The sequence below is a fragment of the Maniola hyperantus genome, chromosome 4, assembly GCF_902806685.2.
Source record: "Maniola hyperantus chromosome 4, iAphHyp1.2, whole genome shotgun sequence".
Taxonomy (NCBI): domain Eukaryota; kingdom Metazoa; phylum Arthropoda; class Insecta; order Lepidoptera; family Nymphalidae; genus Maniola; species Maniola hyperantus.
In genome coordinates this window covers 11,319,873-11,339,857 of record NC_048539.1, presented here as the reverse complement: position 1 = coordinate 11,339,857, position 19,985 = coordinate 11,319,873, and the positions used below count along the sequence as shown (strand labels likewise).

Here is a 19,985-nt window from a genome sequence, read left to right as displayed (position 1 = left end):
GGACCACTGCCTAATTTGTAGGCGATCTTATAAAATATAAACCCATGTTTTTGTTGCTAATTCGGTTTGTATAGTTATACAAACCGAACTCTCATGAGCTAAATTACAGGTCACTAATGTTTCAAAATAGAGCGATCTTTTTCCGCAGGAAAGATTTCAATTCATCTTAGGGATTTGTGAACAACCGAATTAACACCAATGTGCACTTTAAAATATTCATAAAAGAAAATTTTCATCTCAGTTACCTGCTCATTAATTCACATTAACATATTAATTAATTAATACAGTCAAGGGCTTACTTGTATCTGAATAAAATAAAATAAATAGTTGAATTACAAGGGTCATGTCTTTTTTTGATAAATCGATTCGAGTTAATTTAGAAAGCTAAAATTTACTGATAATTAACCAATAGGTCAATTTGAGGCAATCTCATACATCGCTTGTTCACATTTTTTTATTCTTTAAATTAGTATATATAGGTACCTATTATGAAATCAGATTTCTTATCTAATTTAACTTATTAAATTGTACGATGAAATGTAAGTTAAACGTGATTGAACTTTGACTGGAACCGATAATACGTATGAGATATTCTTATCAGTATTTGTTTCGTGATCTTCTACAAAACAAACTGTTAATTAACCCTCGATCGTGGGAGGCGAGACATCTTAAAGTGTAATTTGTAATATAGTTAAATAAGATTTTAATTAATATGTTTAAAGTAATAACAGACAAATGTATTAGAAGTAAAGCTGTGAAGTATTTGAATAGTTTTAGAAACACTAATAGATCATATGCAACAAGCAATGAAGTAGTCACATCGGCTGATATTGTTGTTATTGGTAAGTATATAATATTTTGTACTAGTCTGCATTATATAATTTATAGCCTATAGCAGTCTGAGATAATTTAGCAATCTAACATCATGATCAACCCATCACCGGTTCACTACACAACACGGGTCTCACCTCAGAGAGAAGGATTTTGAACAAGGTCTACCACACTGGCCAAGTGCGGGTTGGCAGACTTCTAGAGCTATCTATCAGTGAAAGAATTTTCAGAACCTGACGCTTTTATTGCATTTGTTATATTAGTGGATATAATATAAAGATAAAAATTGTTTACTAAGGACAAATATCTATGAAATGCATTCTCAGATAGGTTAAACAAAATATTTAAACGCAATTTTTTAGGCGGCGGTATCTCTGGATGCAACACCTTATACCAACTTACAAAGAGAGGTGTGAATGCAGTGCTTCTTGAAGGAAACAGGCTAACGAGTGGGACAACATGGCACACAGCTGGTATGTTTTTGTTTATTTAGTGAATAAATAAAGCTGTCAACATAAAGTGTGGTGGCTGCGTAAAAGCTTATACTGTTAGGCTGTTACAGATGTTCTATTTCACGAAGACCGTTTGGCTATGCTTGTGTGAGTGCAAACGTACACATTGCTATGGTGTGCGTGACACTCGATCTCGACCGCACGCTGTTTACATTACCCACAGGAATGCGTTAACTCTTCTCGGTATTCTTACTACTGCAACCAAGGCTGAGCGGTCTTCATGAAATACAACACTATACCTACCAACTTCACTTTAATAAGATCTTCGACGTTTTTTTCCTAAGAAACAAAATTGCTTACATTATAAAGCACAAGAAGATGATAGGTCAGTTATGTTAGTCAAATAGTTTGATTCCAGGTTCAGATATATCAAAACGAATGAAAAATGCCTGATTGATAAAAAACACCTAGGTATTTTTTAAAATTTTCAACTACTATTTTATAATTTTAGGTTTAGTATGGTCACTCAGACCTAGCGATTTGGAGGTGAGATTATTGGAAGACTCCAGAAAAGTCTACAGTGCTCTAGAAGAGGAGTCCGGGGACTATGCGGGATGGATCAACAACGGGGGCATGTTTATATCGCGTAGTAAGGTAGGCAAATTATTATACATATCTCACACCCGGCTTTACTCGAACGTTAGGCCAACTAGTTTCGAACCCATCCGGAAAATATTCTACCTATTTAAAATAGTATGAATCGGGGATCAACCACATCAAGTTTCTGGGTGGCCCTTTCTCGAAGAAGTTAATTATAAAGAGATGTTCCTTATCCATGACATCGACAAACATGAATAGTTCCGTCGCATGTAACTTATATTTAAATTGAATTTCAGTAATACGCTATAGCTATATTAGCGTTTAAACTGCCGTAAGTGATTTCCATTATAAATAACTAGATGATGCCCGCGACTTCGTCCGCGTGAATTACGGTTTTTAAAAATCCCGTGGGAACTCTTTGATATTCTGGGATAAAAAGTAGCCTATGTCCTTTCCCGGGATGCAAGCTATCTTTGTATCTCTGTAATCGGTTGAACGAATGGGCCGTGAAAGGCTAGCAGACAGACAGACAGACACACTTTCGCATTTATATTATTAGTATGGATATCTGACTAACGTCTAAACACGTGAGTACAGCCGGGACAGATATTATTTATAATATAGCTATATTACGGAAATTCGTGAAATTACATTCCTACACAGGTTTTTGCCGATTTCATAACAAAATCTGTATTCCAAACCAGAGGTAGAGTCAAATAGATAGACTCTATCTTTTAAAAATTCAATAAAATAGGTCTGGAACTAATGGAAAGTTTAATACTTACCTACATGTTTATATGTTTACAATATGACTTGTTTTACATCATAAACATAGCAATGAGAGTAAGAATCGATAACAAATTATACAATATACATGTTCTGCATAAGCAATTATAGGTTAATAGTTCAGGGCTCAGGACATACTATAAAATCATAGTTTAGAAACCATACAGTAGTCAGTGAAATATCGTGGAGTTTCTTTTTCCCTGTGGGACTATTAAATATTTTATTTTCAATGCAAAAGTAGCCTATAATCCGCCCAGCTAATTTCATCGAGATAGGCTTCACTTGTTTTCCTTGAAAAGATAACTTTCAACGCAATATAATTATAACGTAGACATAACGATTTCGTGTTTATAAGTGTTAAGAAATAATTTTGTTTTAGTTACGCACAGAAGAATATTTACGGCTACATACGTTGGGAAAAGCGATGGGAGTGCCGAGTGAAGTCCTAAATCCCAATGAAGCCCAGAAGCTATTCCCACTTCTGGATCCATCAGTATTTAAAATGGCCCTTTACTCGCCCACGGATGGTACTATAGACCCAGCAATGGCATGCAACGCGCTGGTTAAAGTGGCGACTAAAAATGGTGGAAAGGTTTTCTTTTTTTAACTATCGAAAGTACAGTATGCGGTCGAAAATATTCTATATCGACCTTTAAAAAGAGATAGCGGTTGCGTATAGCGTTGTCTTTGTCGTTAAGACCGACAAAACGTCACATAGATATGAGTGACAGAGACAACGCTCTACAAAGCCGAAATCTCATTCTAAATGTCGTTGTACAATATTTCTTGCCTGCTACTGTATATATTATCTTCTCATGGTCATGAATGAAAAACGGTACAGCGTACCAACTCAATTTTGATCGATGTTTTTCCGACTAACGAATAACTATCTGCCAAATACCGATCATTTGTGTTAAAGTTAACTCTGAAATAACTTTTCATAATTTCTCACTAGAGGCGCCGCACCGCACGCGCAACGACTTGGGACCAAAGAGATGCCATACTTTTTGAAGGGGCGGCAACGCAGTGCCTGTGTGGCACTCAATACTCAAATCCACAGTGATGCGGCGTCGCAACGCACGGAAACGCATTGTGTGGCCTCAGTCTTAAACTTTATGATTATTTACAGATATATGAAGACTGTCCTGTGATTGATATACATTATGCACACAATATATTTGGGAACAAAGAGGTGACTGGTGTACATACAGACAAAGGATTTATTAGGACCAAATGTGTTGTGAATTGTGGAGGTAACGTTTAGATTTTCTGATAGCAAGTAGTTAACAGTCTTGTACTGATTTGGATATCAATACAAAATAAGGAACAGGGACAGGTTTTAAAAACTGTTCTACGTTAATCACTGATGTCTAAGGACTCTACAGAAAATGGATATTTTACATATAGTGCATATAGTGCAAGAAAAAACAAAAACATTATTTAAATATCCCGCGAAAACGCTTTCCTGATAAATATAGCGCCTCACTTGCTCGTAAACTTTGGTTGTTGACTACTGTTGAGACTACGAGTTTACAAGCAGTTGACGTCATCAACCATTCGGCTAATCGCAGTTGTTGACGTTTACCTACGTGACTAAAGTAAACAAAAAAATCATTTTCTTTGTCGATTTTCTCTTCAAATATTTCGTAATTTTTCCTGAGTAGTATAGTTTCTAAAATTCATATTCAATGCGGATGCCATCAAATATCAATAGATTCTATATTATGTTTACATGACAATATATATTTTTTTAATTCAGCGGCATTTTTAAGCCATCGTTTGACAGCTCAGTATAGCAAGTTCCACAGATGATACTATCTCTATGGCCCATTCGCTTATGCGCCTCCTGTCGGGATAAATTGGCAGAGTAGATCCCCATTACACTATTTTGTTTGCCAACTACTCAAATATTTTCCGTTGTAACGATGGGGCTAGCAAAAAGGTCATCTATAAAATATCAGAATACAAAATCTGTTGTAACTACCCTCATATCTTTTATCAGGTGTTTGGGGTCCACGGATAGCGAGATACGCAGGAGTGCCATCATTGCCCATAGTCCCGTTCAAACATGCGTACGTCGTTTCCGACGCTATACCAGAAATCCGTGGCTGTCCGAATGTCAGAGACCATGACGTTAACTTGTACTTCAAGATTCAGGGAGAAAGTTGTAACATCGGTGGTTATGAAAAAAACCCTATTATGTTGGATCAGGTTGGCATGACATTTTTTCTACCAAATAATTTAACCATTTTTTAATTTAGATACAAGTTAGCCCTTGACTGCAATCTCACCTGATGGTAAGTGATGATGCAGTCTAATATGGAAGTTTTTTTCATTTACTAAACTCTTACCCCTTTCGTTTCTATACGGCATCACACCGAAACGGCGGTACGACTTTGCCGGTATAGCGTCGGCGGAAGCCTCCAACCAGACAAGGCCAGAAAAAATTTAGAAATTATAGAATTCCAAATTTCTCCTGTCGGCAATCGAACCCGGGACCTCCCACTAATAAGACCACAGTGCTCAACACTGTGCCAGAGAGGTCGTCAAAACTTACTTTTATTCGATAACAATTAAGCGCTTGACTGCTTGCAAAGTCAGCTGCTTGCTGCTTGTTGCTAAGCAAATTATCTCAAGATTACAGATAGATTAACGGACGTTAATCGGTTTCGACGCCATAATGTACCGAAACGCTAAATCGCTTGGCTATATCGCCTTTAGGGAGGCGAGACCTAGGTGCCGTTAAGTCAAGAGTGAATAAGCTTCTAGGCAAGCGCGCTTCGTCTTAGGCTGCATCATCACTTGCCAGCAAGTCTGATTGCAGCCAAGCTAGTCAATAAATTTAAAATAAAGTCATATATTCCAATATAAATCTTAATCCACTTATTACAGGTTTCAGACAGTCAACATTTCCACCTTTACGATCTGGACTGGGACGTTTTCAGTGTCCACATGAACAGTGCGACGTCCTTATGTCCGAAACTCGGCAACGTTGGTGTTAAAAGCACTGTATGTGGACCGGAATCCTTCACACCCGACCATAAGCCGTTATTAGGCGAAGATCCTAATGTTTTCGGTAGGTAATGCAACAAAATATAGTCCGCGACAGGTTGACATGGCAATCGGGGTATGAGGTGGGGGGACGCCCCGCACATCCGCACATCACCCACGCTCACTATACAAAGCTTGCGGATGCCCGCGACTTCGTCATGAATTTAGGCTTTTAAAAACTCTTTAATTTTCCGGGATATAAATGATCTTATATGCGCCTCAAGTATCTCAAGTATTATAAGTTATCTCTGTGCCAGATTTCGTTAAAATCGGTTCAGTGGTTAACCTCTAAAAAGATAACAGACAGATACTTTCGCATTTATCATATTAGTATTTAGTATGGATATGGATGGATTAACAGATCTAAAAGCAGTGCAATCCTTTTCCGGAGGGAGATAGCATTATTTATGGATCTGTCAATTTCAATTTTTTTGTACCTTACTTGAGCAAATAAACTAGCTGATGCCCGCGACTTCGTCCGCATGGAATTAGGTTTTAAAAATCCCGTGGGAACTCTTTGATTTTCCGGGATAAAAGTCTATGTCACTTTAAAGGTCTTTATCTATGCCCATGCAAAAAATCACTTCAATCCGTTGCACCGTTGCGACGTGAATGAAGGACAAACCAACAAACCAATAAACCAACAAACAAACACTTTCGCATTTATAATAAGGGGTACTGATTAATTGATTGATTGATAGTTAAGGTTGAAAATTGTGTTCAAGCGTTTGGTTTTCTAATAAACCTAAGTAAAATGAATTAAGTACAATCGTGTATCTTTGTAGGTTTATACCATAACTGTGGCTACAATTCGGCCGGCATGATGTTTTCGGCTGGCTGCGGGATACAGTTGGCGGAATGGATTTTAAGTGGAAGGTAAACAAGGTGACAATTTCTCAAACAAAAATTATGATATATAAACAGATGACGGGAGCGAATTTGTCCCTACAGATTTAGGTTTATTGGAAACTAGCTGATGCTCGCGACATCGTCGGCGTGGATTAAGGTTTTTAAGTAGCCTATGGCACTCTCCACGTCTTTAACAATACCCATGCAAATCACGTCAATCCGTTGCTCCGTTGCGACATGGGGGGAGGGGGGGGGGTTAATTTTTTTTATCTCACCTGCAGGTGTATTGGCAAAATCTAGTTAGGTGATAAAAGATTCAATATTTTGAAAATATTAATAAGCTTAATCGTGAATGTTTAAGTGTACTTTAGCACCACCTTAAAAGGTTATCGAGAAATGTTCGCCAGATAAATGAACATTATTTGCGGCCTATTTAATGACGTCTGCGGTCATAAGTGAACGCTATTTAATTTAGCAACTGTTGAAATAACTGCTAAATTAATTAGCCCATTTAATTGTCTTCCGTCTTCCTCATTCTTGTCAAAGATAGGTATCGAATCTAGTTCGGCTCTAGTAGACTCGATTCTGATTCTAGTTCGACTCTAGTTCGAATCAAGTTCGATTCGAGGTCGGCTCTAGTTCAACTCTAGTTCGGCTCTAGTTCGGCTCTATTTCGGCTCTAGTTCGACTCTATTTCGGCTTGATTTCTGCTCTAGTTCGAATCGAGTTCGGCTCTAGTTCGACTCGAAGTCAGCTCGAGTTCGGCTCTAGTTACTCGATTTCGATTCTAGTTCGGCTCGAGTTCGACTCTAGTTCGGTATATGTGATAGGTATAATTATCACAATAAAAAAATCACAATTTTTTTGAAATAAAAACCAAGGACAATTTCAAACTAAGTAGTAAAAAAGCTAGTAATAGTGTTTATAATCAAGGGCAGATTGTGACTATCTGTGTATTACTTACCCTGATTACCAAAACAACCATATATTGTTCTCAGACCCGAATACAATATGTTCACATTCGACGTATGTCGGTTCACACCAGGCCAACTATCCCGACCGCATTGGGTGCGCGAAAGCAGCCACGAGTCATACGTCAAGAACTACAGTGTTGTGTTCCCCAATGATGAGCCACTCGCTGGACGAGACGCCAGTCATGACGCGTTGCATCAAGAGCTTATTGACGATGGTGCTGTGATGCAGGCTAGGGCCGGCTGGGAACGGCCCGGTTTCTTCATGCTAGGGGAAAAGGTACGAGTCTTTTGTCATAGAAGAATCATCCGTCCAATAATTTAATGTTGTGCTCCCCCTCAATGAGCCACTTTCTGGTTGGGACGTATTGCATCAAGGGTTTGTTGGCAACAGTGTTGTGATGCAGGCTAGGACGGGCTGGGAACGACCAGGTTTCTTAATGCTGGATGAAAAGGTATGAATGCGTTGAGGAGGTACACAACACAACATAATGAGGTGTTGAATCATGAGCTTGTGACTACGGTGCTGTGGTGCAGGCTAGGGCCGGCTGGGTATGATCTGGTTTCTTTATGTTAGGGAAAAGGTAACACAAAATTCGACCACTGTTACTGTAGATCTGCGCTGACCCTAACAATCTTGAAAGAGGTTGCGACCTTTTAAAGATTTCATTAGCTCAGAGATTAGTAGTATAATAGTATGAAAGTTTTGGGGAATTTATTTGTCTTATTTTCTTTCTAGATTCGAGTCCAACAGTATGACTGGGGCGGCGTCAACGACTACCCTCGGAATTTGGATACCCGCTACGAAGAAGTTCTCAAAGGAGATTATACCTTTGGATTTTCAAAACACCATGACTTGGTAATGATTTTTTAATATTATTATGTTTCATTGCTGTTTTTTTGGTGTTTTTGTTGTAAGTAACATTTTCCTTAAAGCTGGAGATATATTTTTCCATTTGAATGTTCTTCTTCCTAGCATGCTTCTGGTATTTGTCCATGGTCTACTTAATATTCCAAACTATTTCAACTTCACTACAGTCAGTAGTCTGATTGAAAGAATAATTATTTCGCCTCTTACGATGTTTGATTTATTATTCGGAGGCTCTAACTTTTCAACTTTCTGTATCAACAGGAAAGCGACTGAACAAGTAATTTAAAAAGTTTTCGAGAAAATCCTAACTGCGGTTTACGCTGCATTCTTTGTGATAATTTTATCACGTTATGTCTCCGCTCCACTCCGTTCCGCTTCAGTGGAAATGCACCCTAAATGATAATACCCGGTTATTTTACGACACCTACGTCGACCAAATTACGCTGTCACCCACTAGGCCATATCACCCCCAAATGATTAGGTATTTATCCGTTTAAATCTGGTTTAAATAATTAGTGCCATCTTTAGATAGGCGCGGAGGCCTTAGCCTGCAGGAATGCCGCAGCAATGTTCAACATGTCATACTACGGCAAACTGTACCTGACCGGGCCCGACGCGCAGAGAACTGCCGAACTGGCATTCACCGCTGATTTGTCCAAGGAAAAGAACAGGTTGGCAATAATATATCGTCTCTAACAGATAGGTGCGCGGCATGTGCTGCTACGCTAAAAAATTAATAAAAGAAAAAAACACTTAAACCATCTTCGCATTATTGCCTTTCTAATGAAACCGGTTTGGGGCACATTAGTTGGATGGTTTAAAAGTCTATAGCGGACATATATAGTGTGCGGACAGGCCGATATGGCAATCGGGGTATGAGGCGGGAGGACGGCCCAGTACATCCGCACAGCACCCGCGCTTGCCCGCATCGGATTTATCGCGGGGGTTGTGTGAGTGTGCGGGGCGTCCTCCTGCCTCATACTCCGATTGCCATCTCGCGATTGCGAAACTCCTACTGAAATCGGAAAGTTCTCCCTATTGAAAAGAAACGCTTTTGGGAGGAGACAAAATCAGAGGGAAGGTCAGGAATCTCTCCGTGTTCAGTAACACTGGATGTGGAGTGCTTTGTATAATGTCTTACATAAATTTTCAGAGTTGTCTACACTCTTCTCTTGAATGAGAAGGGGGGTGTGGAAGCCGACTTGACTGTCAGCATCCTTGACGGAGGTCTGGGATCACTACACGAACCTATTTTTAAAGTAAGTTATTTCCTTGCATTTCAAACAAACCCACCGAAATTTTGCTGGTACCGAAACTGATAACTTCACTTGCTCGTCGTGGCATTGTCTTGGTGTGTACCGTGCTGTCTATTGGGAGGTCCCTAATTCCATCCCCAGCGTTCATTTTGGAAATGTATTATTTCTAAATCGGCTCAGCCCCCAATTGTATAAGAAAAACGTATTCATCGTTATCGTAATCGTCATCAAATTCTGCCCTTTGATTGGCTGTGAAAAAATGTAAACAGCGAATCAACCGAACCGAGTTAATCGTATAGCAGATTTGTAAAACGTTGCCTCTGTCGTCGATACCGACAAAACGTTATATAGATATGAGTGACAGAGACTACGCTCTACAAAGCCGAAATGTCATTCTAAAGGCCGATGTACATTACTTGTAAAAGTACTTGTAACGGCGATTACGCACTGCTCTTCCATCATCCGAGTTCTATCAGTCATCCGTGAGAATACCAGCGATCATCTACGACATCATAAACTACCATACAAAACAAAAAGTAACGTATTTTCACGGACGCGGATCGGACGAGTGCGTAATCGCCGTAAGTATAATTGAATGGAAAGCGGAGGCTTAGTAATAGGGTTCTGTTGGCACCATTCGGGTACTGAATCTTAAAATCTATCCACGAATACAATGTTGCAGGTATTAGCTAGAATGGAAGTCAAGATTTTTGATAGTTTCTTAACTGCTTTCTGTTTTGCTCAGGGTCGTGGATACTACTTGGTGACTTCCGGTTTTAGTGCGAACCACACCTCGTCCATACTCCGGCGCGTCATTCACAAGTACAAGCTTCGCGCCAACATCACCGATGTCACAAAACAACTCTGTATTCTTGCTATACAAGGGCCTGATAGGTAAACCCTGAGTTCTTTAACATATCTTCTACTTACTTCTTTTAGCTTTACTAACTCTGGTACCTACTAAATGGGTATAATTTGTCCGGATTCGACGTAACTGCATTAAGATACTATACAGTTAAAAAATGTGTTTGAGTCAAAAGAGGATTACAGTAGCCGGCAAGAAATATTGTACATCGACATTTCCAATGATTTTCAGCTTTGTAGAGCGTTGTCTCTGTCGCTCATACCTATGTGATGTTTTGTCGGTCTCAGCGACAGAGACAACGCTATACGAAACTGATATCTCTTTCTAAAGGTCGATGTACAATAAATTATGCCGCGTACTGTAGTGCAGTTCTGTCGCCAGCCAATCCGCAATTCTATGACAGGGGTCTTCAGTCGGGTGACGATGATTTTATCGACATGAGTGTAAATTATCCCTTAATTTATTGCAGTCAACGCATTCTCCAACGGTACACAGATGCAGGCTTGTCCAACGATGCGTTTCCATTATACACTCACCGTAGCATAGGAGTCACCAAAGCACCTAATTCCCCTGACAATAAGACCTATACTTGTCGGGCACTGCGCGTGTCATGGGCAGGGGAACTAGGCTGGGAGCTGCATATACCTTCCTCACACGCCATACAAGTTTACAAGGCCTTGCGGCAGGCGAAGGGGCTGAGGAACGCCGGATGGAGGGCGTTGACGTCGCTTAGTGCTGAGAAAGGTAATTTAAAATTACATTAGCTCTAATTACTCTGGCAATAAGACCTATACTTGTCGGGCACTGCGCGTGTCATGGGCAGGGGAACTAGGCTGGGAGCTGCATATACCTTCCTCACACGCCATAAGTCTACAAGGCCTTGCGGCAGGCGAAGAGGCTGAGGAACGCCGGATGGACGGCGTTGACGTCGCTTAGTGCTGAGGAAGGTAATTTTATTTATGGTAGCTCTAATTCCCCTGACATTAAGAGTTATACTTGTCTAGCACTGCGCGTGTTATGGACGGGTCAACTGGGCTGGGAGCTGCATATACCTTTTCAAATGCAAACAAGGCCTTCGAGACAGGTGTAGAGGCTTAGGAACGCCGGATGAAAGGCATGAGAAAGATATTTTTGACACACAATTTTTTATTGAAATATTATACGCGTATTATAAGCTTACCAACACTTCGCTAACGCCAGGTGCCAATGTTGTCGGCATTTTAATTGGGCCATAATGTGACACATAAACTTGAATGGAAAACCTTGTCTAAAATTCATATAAAAATTCGGAATAATTTCCAGGTTTCCACTTATGGAATGCTGACTTGAGGACAGACGATAACCCAATAGAGTCAAACCTGGGGTTTGCTTGTCGCAAAGGTGGCGAGTATATTGGCAATGAAGCTGTTTCAAAAGCGAAAAAGAACGGAGTTACCAAAAAATACGTTTACTTCACGCTTGATGATAAGGCAAGTAACTTGAAAATTTGAACAGTTATTATATTAAATTTGCAAATTATAGACCTTTAGAAAAGAGATAGCGGTTTCGTAGAGCGTTGTCTCTGTCGTTGAGACCAACAAAACGTCACATAGGTATGAGGGACAGAGACAACGCTCTATAAAGCCGGAACCTGTTCGGCTCGGATCGGATATATAGGTATTTGCTTCAAGTTTAGGTATTAGAACTGCTCTATTATAGATTCATGAGGAATACCAAACACGTTGCCACCTTAATGAATTTATTATGCGTCAGAATTCAGATACGAAGCTTTCCTCATATTGTCGCCTCTTCCGCACCGCGGGTCTACCACAGGGACTGTTTCAGTTAAATTGTAGGCCTATAATAATTGACGAGATATCGACTCCAAACTGGCATCTGATACTATCTTAATTTGAACACAACTTTACAGAAGGAAAAAAACTTGTTTCTTTCAGCCAAACAATAAGTGTATACACCTGCCAGTATATGAAAGTCTCTAGTGTATGTTCTTTGTCAAATTGTTCTATCAAGCTAGTTAGTAAGGGCCTTGGACTATGACACTGTGATATGTTAAACATAATAAATATTAAAACAATAAAAATATTTATATTACAGGTACCGTTGTTTGGCCAGGAAGCTATATTCAGAAATGGCGAGCCAGTTGGATATGTTCGAAGAGGAGATTATGCATTTTTCCTAGATAAGCCCCTAGGAATAGGCTACGTATCCAATAATGGGTCGGTAGTCACAAATAATTACCTTCAAGATGGCAATTACGAAATTGAAGTTATGGGCAAGCGGTATAAAGCCAACTTACATCTTAGATCGCCATTCGACCCAACAGGGCAAAGATTGCTAGGAAATTATGGGCCTCTGGGAATGGATGAAAATACGCATGAACCACACGCTGGACAAAATGAAAGAGCGGGGGGTAGCGAATAGAATAATAAATATGATCTCAATAAAGAATAATTAGCCGATATAAAATGACTGTAGTTTAATTTTCGCAAATATGTAGTAACTCATAATGTGGCTACTACCCTGGCTGGTGGTTATAAAAAAAAAACCTGTCAACGCAGCTTATTAGGCATTCTTGTCGAAAACTCGACTCCATGACCAATTTTTTCAACGGCACTTGTGGGAACAAAATCTCGTGTTTTCTTTCAGCGTCCATGAAGTATGAACCCACAGAGCACATTATCATGAACCCTTGTCTATGCTGTAATTATTCTATGGTCATGTTTGTCTATGCTAAAGCACAGAATACATATAAAAAGTATTATCTGCGGCTGGTCAGTGACACTGACACTTGATGCAAGTTTTTACTTGTCACTGTCATCTGTCAAACCAATCTAGAAAAGAAAACAAAACAAAAGTTTGTGTGAAAAATTCCTATTTAGTATTTAATTTTTTTTAATTAAAATTATTATAACTAATAATGTCTGTTACCTTACACACTGACGTTGGAGATATTAAAATTGAGCTTTTTTGTGAACAATGTCCAAAAGCATGCGAAAACTTTCTTGCGTTGTGTGCAAGTGATTACTACAACGGATGCCTATTTCATAGAAACATTAAGGTAATCATCGCTAATTATAGACACTTAGCCGTGTGCCTGATGAGATTTCCCATCGGTAACATCTTAGAGACCATCCGACTTTAAAATGTTGGAGTTTTTGAGTAAAGCTGCTCGGCTCTAACCATGCCGTCTACGCCTTATCTGCGCTGCAGCGAGGAAAACTCCTGTAACCTGACTGACAACGTACAATCTCAACGCTCATACATACAGCGTAAATTTAATGTTTAGGCTTCTGTTTATAAATAGCCTAACCTAAACCAATTTCCATACTTTCGTCCCCTGTTTAACCCCATTAGGGAATAAATTTACGATAATCCATTCTTAGTACCTACTCACCAGCGTTATTTAGAAAACTAGAGAAAAATATCATGCTTCTTACCCACCAGTTTATTCATCCTCTATCTCAACATTTTAATGTTTTTTTAAAAGAACAATAATCACCTCACTGTTGCTGTTCCGTCTTTGTAGTCTGCACTAATAAAAAATATGCTCAGCAGGGTGATTCGCTAACAAAATGATCATCATTAATGAATGCTGTCAAACTCGTTAATTGGTTCTATGTTACTGCTTCTTCGACCAGTACAAAAATATTTTTTCACAGAACACCTTCAATGTATTAAAAATAAATGTCAAATGAGCTCAAGCAATCATTAATTATTGGTTCCAGGGTTTTATTGTACAGACAGGTGACCCTACTGGAACTGGAAAAGGAGGTACATCTATATGGGGAAAAAAGTTTGATGATGAGTTCAAGGAAGAATTAAAAGTATGAAATATTTTATCAAAACAAGACAAGAATACATTAAAAATTGAAACTGTTCCTGACAGTTCAAGGTTTCCATTATATTGCATTGTAGTCAGGATCAAATCCAAAAGACAAGTGTAAATAATATAAATATCAAATGTATGACGGAGATCCCTACACTGGCTGGGAGAAAACATCTGATAGTCCTCAAATGGTTTCTGAATAATTGCACAATCCCACAGTACTAGATTCTGTGTTATTAATCCGCTAGATATAAAAAGCATAATATCTTTACTAATAATTTAATTTGAAATTTCACTTTGCAGCACAATGCTAGAGGTATGGTTAGTATGGCCAACAATGGACCAAATACAAATGGCAGCCAGTTTTTCTTTACATATGGAGAACAACCACATTTGGATCTGAAGTATACATTATTTGGAAGGTACTATACACAATAATAATTATTATTAATTACCTAACATAATTTAATATGACAACTAATGATATTATGAAATACAACATCCAATAAATGAATACAAACAAATTTTGCGAAGCAATCTAATGATAGATTCAAAAGTAATTTTAGTCTTAAAATATTATTAATAAAAAGTTTTATTTTATTTCAGAATTATAGACGGTTTTGAAGCACTTGATGACTTAGAGAAGATGCTAGTAAATCCCAAAACATTTCGACCATTATCAGATGCCAAAATAACATCTGTCACTATACATGCAAATCCATTAGCTGGTTAAGAATAAATAAAATGAATATTAACAATATTTGGTTTTCTTTATTCAGATTCAAAATATTCAAATCACAGGGGTGTAATTATTGCTCATAAACGATTTTTGTCAGACATTAAAATATTGTAATTGATTGAAAAAATTTGTGGTAACAATTGCTACAAATAAAAAATTATAGTATCTGATAAAATTACCATTCACACAACAGATAAGGTTAAATCATTTGTAAGACACTTGCTGTTCCGAAATGTAACTTCAAAATATCAATATTCCTGAATATTCTATTTTTGGTATAAACTACTATATAACTAGTAGTACCTAACTGAAAAGATAATAATTATTTAATCAATAATTTTATATTTTAATTGTAATTTTAGTGTTTCATTAAAGTGAAATATTCACACTTACACTAGTTTTCTAGTGCTTTAAAACATTTAGACGCACAGCACCAAAATGCAAAATGCTAAAACATGGTTATTACAATATATGCAAAATGCCAAAGTGCATGTACTCAAAATGCCAAATCTTTATAATGGTAAAAAATTTAACTAACAAAAACAAAACTTAACTTTAATTTATAAATATAATAAAGGGTACAGACTACAGACCTTTACAATTTAAGAAAATTTCTCTATTCAAGTTTAATATTTTAAGAACACCTTGCTTAAACTATGAAAATAAAATAAATCAAATTGTTTCAATTTTGCATTTTTGGTGTTATGCTAGTTTGGCATTTTGCATTTTGGCATTGTGTCTAAACACTTCAAAATCCTATAAGTACATGATGAGAAAGGTGCTTATTATACTATTTAACAAGATTACAATAATTTTGAATACTGGTTAAACTATAACAAGAAAACGTAAGTTTACATTTCAACCATAAAATATGTACATACTTAATAATAATATTATATTAATTAAAGAGTAATTTCTATGACACTTTTTCAATGTCGAGTCTCAAATCTCAGGTCTCTAAGTCATAAAAATTGTCATCCATAGGGAAATCTGGCTCATTCTCCTTTTTTATTTCAGTGTCAGGGATTTTTTCATCAAAATTATCAGTAAAGTGGGATTTTATGTGGGCTACTAGGTCAGCTTTCTTTTCAAAAGTGGCTCCACATTCTATACAAGGCATGTTCACAACCAAGCATTCATGCATCTGTTCATGTTTATCTAGTTTGTCTTTTCGAACAAACTTTTTATCACATTGACTACAACTAAATGGCTTCTCATGTATTGTAACATGACGGTCAAGTTCTCTTTTTCTAGAGAACTTTTTGAAACATATTTTACATGGAAACACTCTTGAACCAATATTATGTGATATAGACACATGAGTTTTGTAAGCATCTAATGAGGCAAATCTTTTAGGACACTGGTGACACTTAATATTTTTGGGTCTGTTTTTGCTTGGAGTTATTTTTTGTTTAGGGGGAGAATTTTGCACTTGTTTCCCTGAAGTGGATGGCTTCTTTTGCATTTGGCTTATAAAGCTTCCTTCCCCGGCAATGTGATCTGGCACTCTAGGTAAATCATAATCATTACTAGCATTTGTGTTGCCAGAGGTAAGTTGTGTAGGTGAAGTCATTAAATTATTAAATGGGTTTACACTAACAACCATGTCATGTGTTTCTTGATCATTATCATAGTCTTTATGTTCAGGGCTAACAGGGCCATGTTTAACTTCATGCTTAATAAGCTTATCTCGTCGACCAAATGTCAGCGGACACTTCCGGCAGGCGTATGGTTTCATTCCAGAATGAACTAACACATGACGCTGTAAGTCTCCTTTTGCTACAAAACTACGAGGACACAGTGGACATACATGGGGTTTGGTTCCTGCATGGATTCTCAGATGTTTACTTAAATTTGTATTACGAGAGAAACTCTTCAAGCAATAATGGCATTGAAAAGGTCTAACACCTGTGTGTACTATTGAATGTTTACGTAAATCTGACCTGCGACCAAAACATTTGTCACATTCTGGACAATGGTATGGCTTGTCACTTCCATGCACATGCTTAGTGTGTGCAACATACTGACTACGTTCAGCAAATACTAAACTGCATTCTACACATTTGTAAGGAAGGTTAGGATCATGGAAGCCATGTTCATGTTCTTTACATTTTTCCTGTGAAATGAAAGCTTGGTCACAGTACTTACACATAAAAACATTCTTGTAAAATGATTCGGGATTTGTTTCTCCATCGGGTGTATTAGTTCGTTCCATTGTTTCAACTTCAGTTTGATCAACATTTTCAGACTCTTCGGAAGAGTCATAATCAAGACTAGGATCTACAACCATCACAACACTGTCTTCAACAATATAATCTTCAGGTTTTGGTTTTTGGGATTCTTGCATATTATTATAATTAAAAGGACTGAGCTCAGATGAATTTGAGTTGTCCAACTCATTTACACTGCTTGTTATCTGTCTTAATCTAGTTTCACTTTGAATGCACTGTGATCTGAATTTGGAACATTTATTCAGTTTAAACAAACATTTGTAGCAAATCCTTGCAGGAAGACCATCATTAGGGTCCATCTGTAACATAAAAGCACAGGTAATCTTTACTCTAAATCAGTCATCAATCATCATAGAATATTATGTTTATAACATGGACATAGTAATAAATTATGAAAATAAACTGACCTGTAGTTCAAAGCATTCAGCGATTTTCGAGGTTAGAGATATATTTGTTTCATCATCAGATGAAGTACTGAAGATTGAGGTAGTAAGACTACTTTTGCTCAGGCAAAGGCGGCAGAGCGCGTGAAAATTAGCTATAATAAAGGAATCGTCCATCTTGAGCACAATACTACATCAACATATCTTTCTTTTTCGAGTTAATTCTTCAGCATAATATGACAGATGCGAATTCCTCGTTCGATTGTTTTTATTCACGCCACGAACGCCATCTTAAAATAATGTGAACAAAGCCTCAGAGGCTACGGTCCCTCGTCGCGACTACGCAATCGTTCGATCCAACTGGGGCGCTGCCGGCTGCACAACTCTGCAGGGCTGCGCTCGAGGCACATCCCACCGTCTCTGCCTGTTTGGGCATTACAATTCACTCAACGATAAAAATGAACAAAGCTCACAAATAAATACGTTTACATAATTTTAGACACAAATAAATATTTTTAGCAACTTGATCAGATTTTTTTGAATTTAAAATTATAAACAAAATTATTACCGCGCACCTACTTTCGCACAATTTTTTTACCTATATCTTTCAGTGCTGCCAGTTGAGCGTTGACAGTTGACACTCCAAAATGTTGCCAAATTATTATAAATTTGGGAAAGAAAATAAAAAAACCGGTACTGAAATAATAATGAAATAATAGTATTTTTTGCTCACTAGATTAGCATTATTTATTAAATACCCAAACCTTTTCTTGCACAAACACCTCACTTGGACGATTTAACCTATGGACTTGTAACGCGCCTAATATTACGAATAAAAATTTCTGTCACTTTTGGTGCGGGACGAGGAAACACTACATAGACAACTTGACACACTCACTCAACAAAGTTTTGTGTCATTATTAACACACACATATCTAAATCTTCAACACTACTACATTTTACGCACACTAATAAGTTATATACATCAACATACAAAGACATTACGAGTGTAAGACAGTCAAATTGATTTGCGATGCTACCGTATCGATATTTTAAAATATATTGATAGTTTTTCAGAAACAAAAGTAGAAGTAAGAATTTATTACTCGTATTTAATTACTTAAAACCAGTGTTTGGTCAGCGTAGCGTATTCTTGCATACATTCACCTCACTTAATAGGTAATTATCCCAAAAACTAATAATGCAACGTAAAAATAAGAAAAATATTTATTTAAAAAATATGCACATACTTTTTTACTTATTTTATATCATTTTTAATCTTTTGTTTTTTTTATATAACGAAATTTTCATTTAAAATTTCGATAGTGAAAATGTGCTTATTAATGACTTATATTATTATATAACACACACACACACACACTTATATTATTATCACAGAAATCGACCAGTTTTATTACAAGTATAGGTAGCGAAAAAATTGTGGTAATTAATAATAACTATTCTTAATTGACTTGAAGACGGTAATTTAGTCGTTAATAATAAAGAAAATGTTTTCATCGATATCGATAATCGAACCGCAATCACTATCGTACTACTACGTAATTTCATGCTGTTCACGCGTATTCAAATTTTAACCTAATTTGTATATATCGAGGGTTGCAATTGTTTAGAAAAAACAAAATATAGTCTCGTGAGGAGTGTGACTCGTTTCTACCGAATTATTACGTACTCAATTACTGAATCGGTAAAGTTCTCGATTGTTATTTTATTATAATAATTTATGTAATTTAATTTATAGAACACGACATCTATACAATAAAAGAACTGACTGGTATGCATTTAGCGAGTTTATTACTGAACACATTAACCTAAACGTTTCTCTTAAAACAGAGGGTGAAATTGAAATAGCAACGATCAATTTCACAAACTTGGTGCAAAAAACTTGCTGGTTAAGTACACCCCAAGAAACAGCCAAAGAACTTGCGTTCCAAAATGTACCTTTCCTGACTAAAGAAAAAGTGATGGAGAAAAGACGCCTAAGAAGAATATGGCAAACGCAACGAAGAGCAAAAGACAAATCGCTACTTAATAAAGCCATTCATGACCTAAAAGCATATCTGAGAGAAGTAGAAGATTAAACCCTTCAAAACAGATTAGAAAATATGTCTCCGACAGGCAATAACGAGCATTCCTTATGGAAGGCTATTAAGTCGACTACTGGCCCGCAGGTTCAATCACACCCGCTGAAACTGGATGATAACACATGGGCAAAAACTGACTCTCATAAGGCAGAAGTGTATGCACAATTTCTCG

General features: G+C 37.3%; 3 protein-coding genes across 3 annotated transcripts; 2 read left to right on the top strand and 1 right to left on the bottom strand.

The window, feature by feature from the left end:
• The first annotated feature begins 628 nt into the window (after positions 1-628).
• Sardh (Sarcosine dehydrogenase) lies at positions 629-13,001 on the top strand. Its single transcript, XM_034985035.2, has 16 exons — positions 629-842; positions 1,194-1,304; positions 1,795-1,937; positions 3,049-3,261; positions 3,799-3,922; positions 4,672-4,880; positions 5,562-5,745; positions 6,506-6,596; positions 7,568-7,820; positions 8,280-8,399; positions 8,940-9,082; positions 9,565-9,670; positions 10,413-10,561; positions 11,002-11,276; positions 11,835-12,001; positions 12,627-13,001. The coding sequence occupies exons 1-16, from the start codon at positions 713-715 to the stop codon at positions 12,951-12,953; spliced, it is 2,745 nt and encodes a 914-aa protein (XP_034840926.1). The 5' UTR covers positions 629-712; the 3' UTR covers positions 12,954-13,001.
• Positions 13,002-13,150: 149 nt separating this feature from the next.
• LOC117996912 (peptidyl-prolyl cis-trans isomerase-like 3) lies at positions 13,151-15,116 on the top strand. The gene is made up of 4 exons (XM_034985056.2): positions 13,151-13,590; positions 14,258-14,356; positions 14,662-14,780; positions 14,965-15,116. The coding sequence occupies exons 1-4, from the start codon at positions 13,450-13,452 to the stop codon at positions 15,089-15,091; spliced, it is 486 nt and encodes a 161-aa protein (XP_034840947.1). The 5' UTR covers positions 13,151-13,449; the 3' UTR covers positions 15,092-15,116.
• On the bottom strand, positions 15,115-18,314 carry LOC117996902 (zinc finger protein piragua-like). Its single transcript, XM_034985045.2, has 2 exons — positions 17,736-18,314; positions 15,115-17,627 (listed from the first exon to the last, which is right to left on the bottom strand). Exons 1-2 carry the CDS (start codon positions 17,886-17,888, stop codon positions 16,047-16,049), a joined length of 1,734 nt encoding a protein of 577 aa, XP_034840936.1. The 5' UTR covers positions 17,889-18,314; the 3' UTR covers positions 15,115-16,046.
• Positions 18,315-19,985: the final 1,671 nt, after the last annotated feature.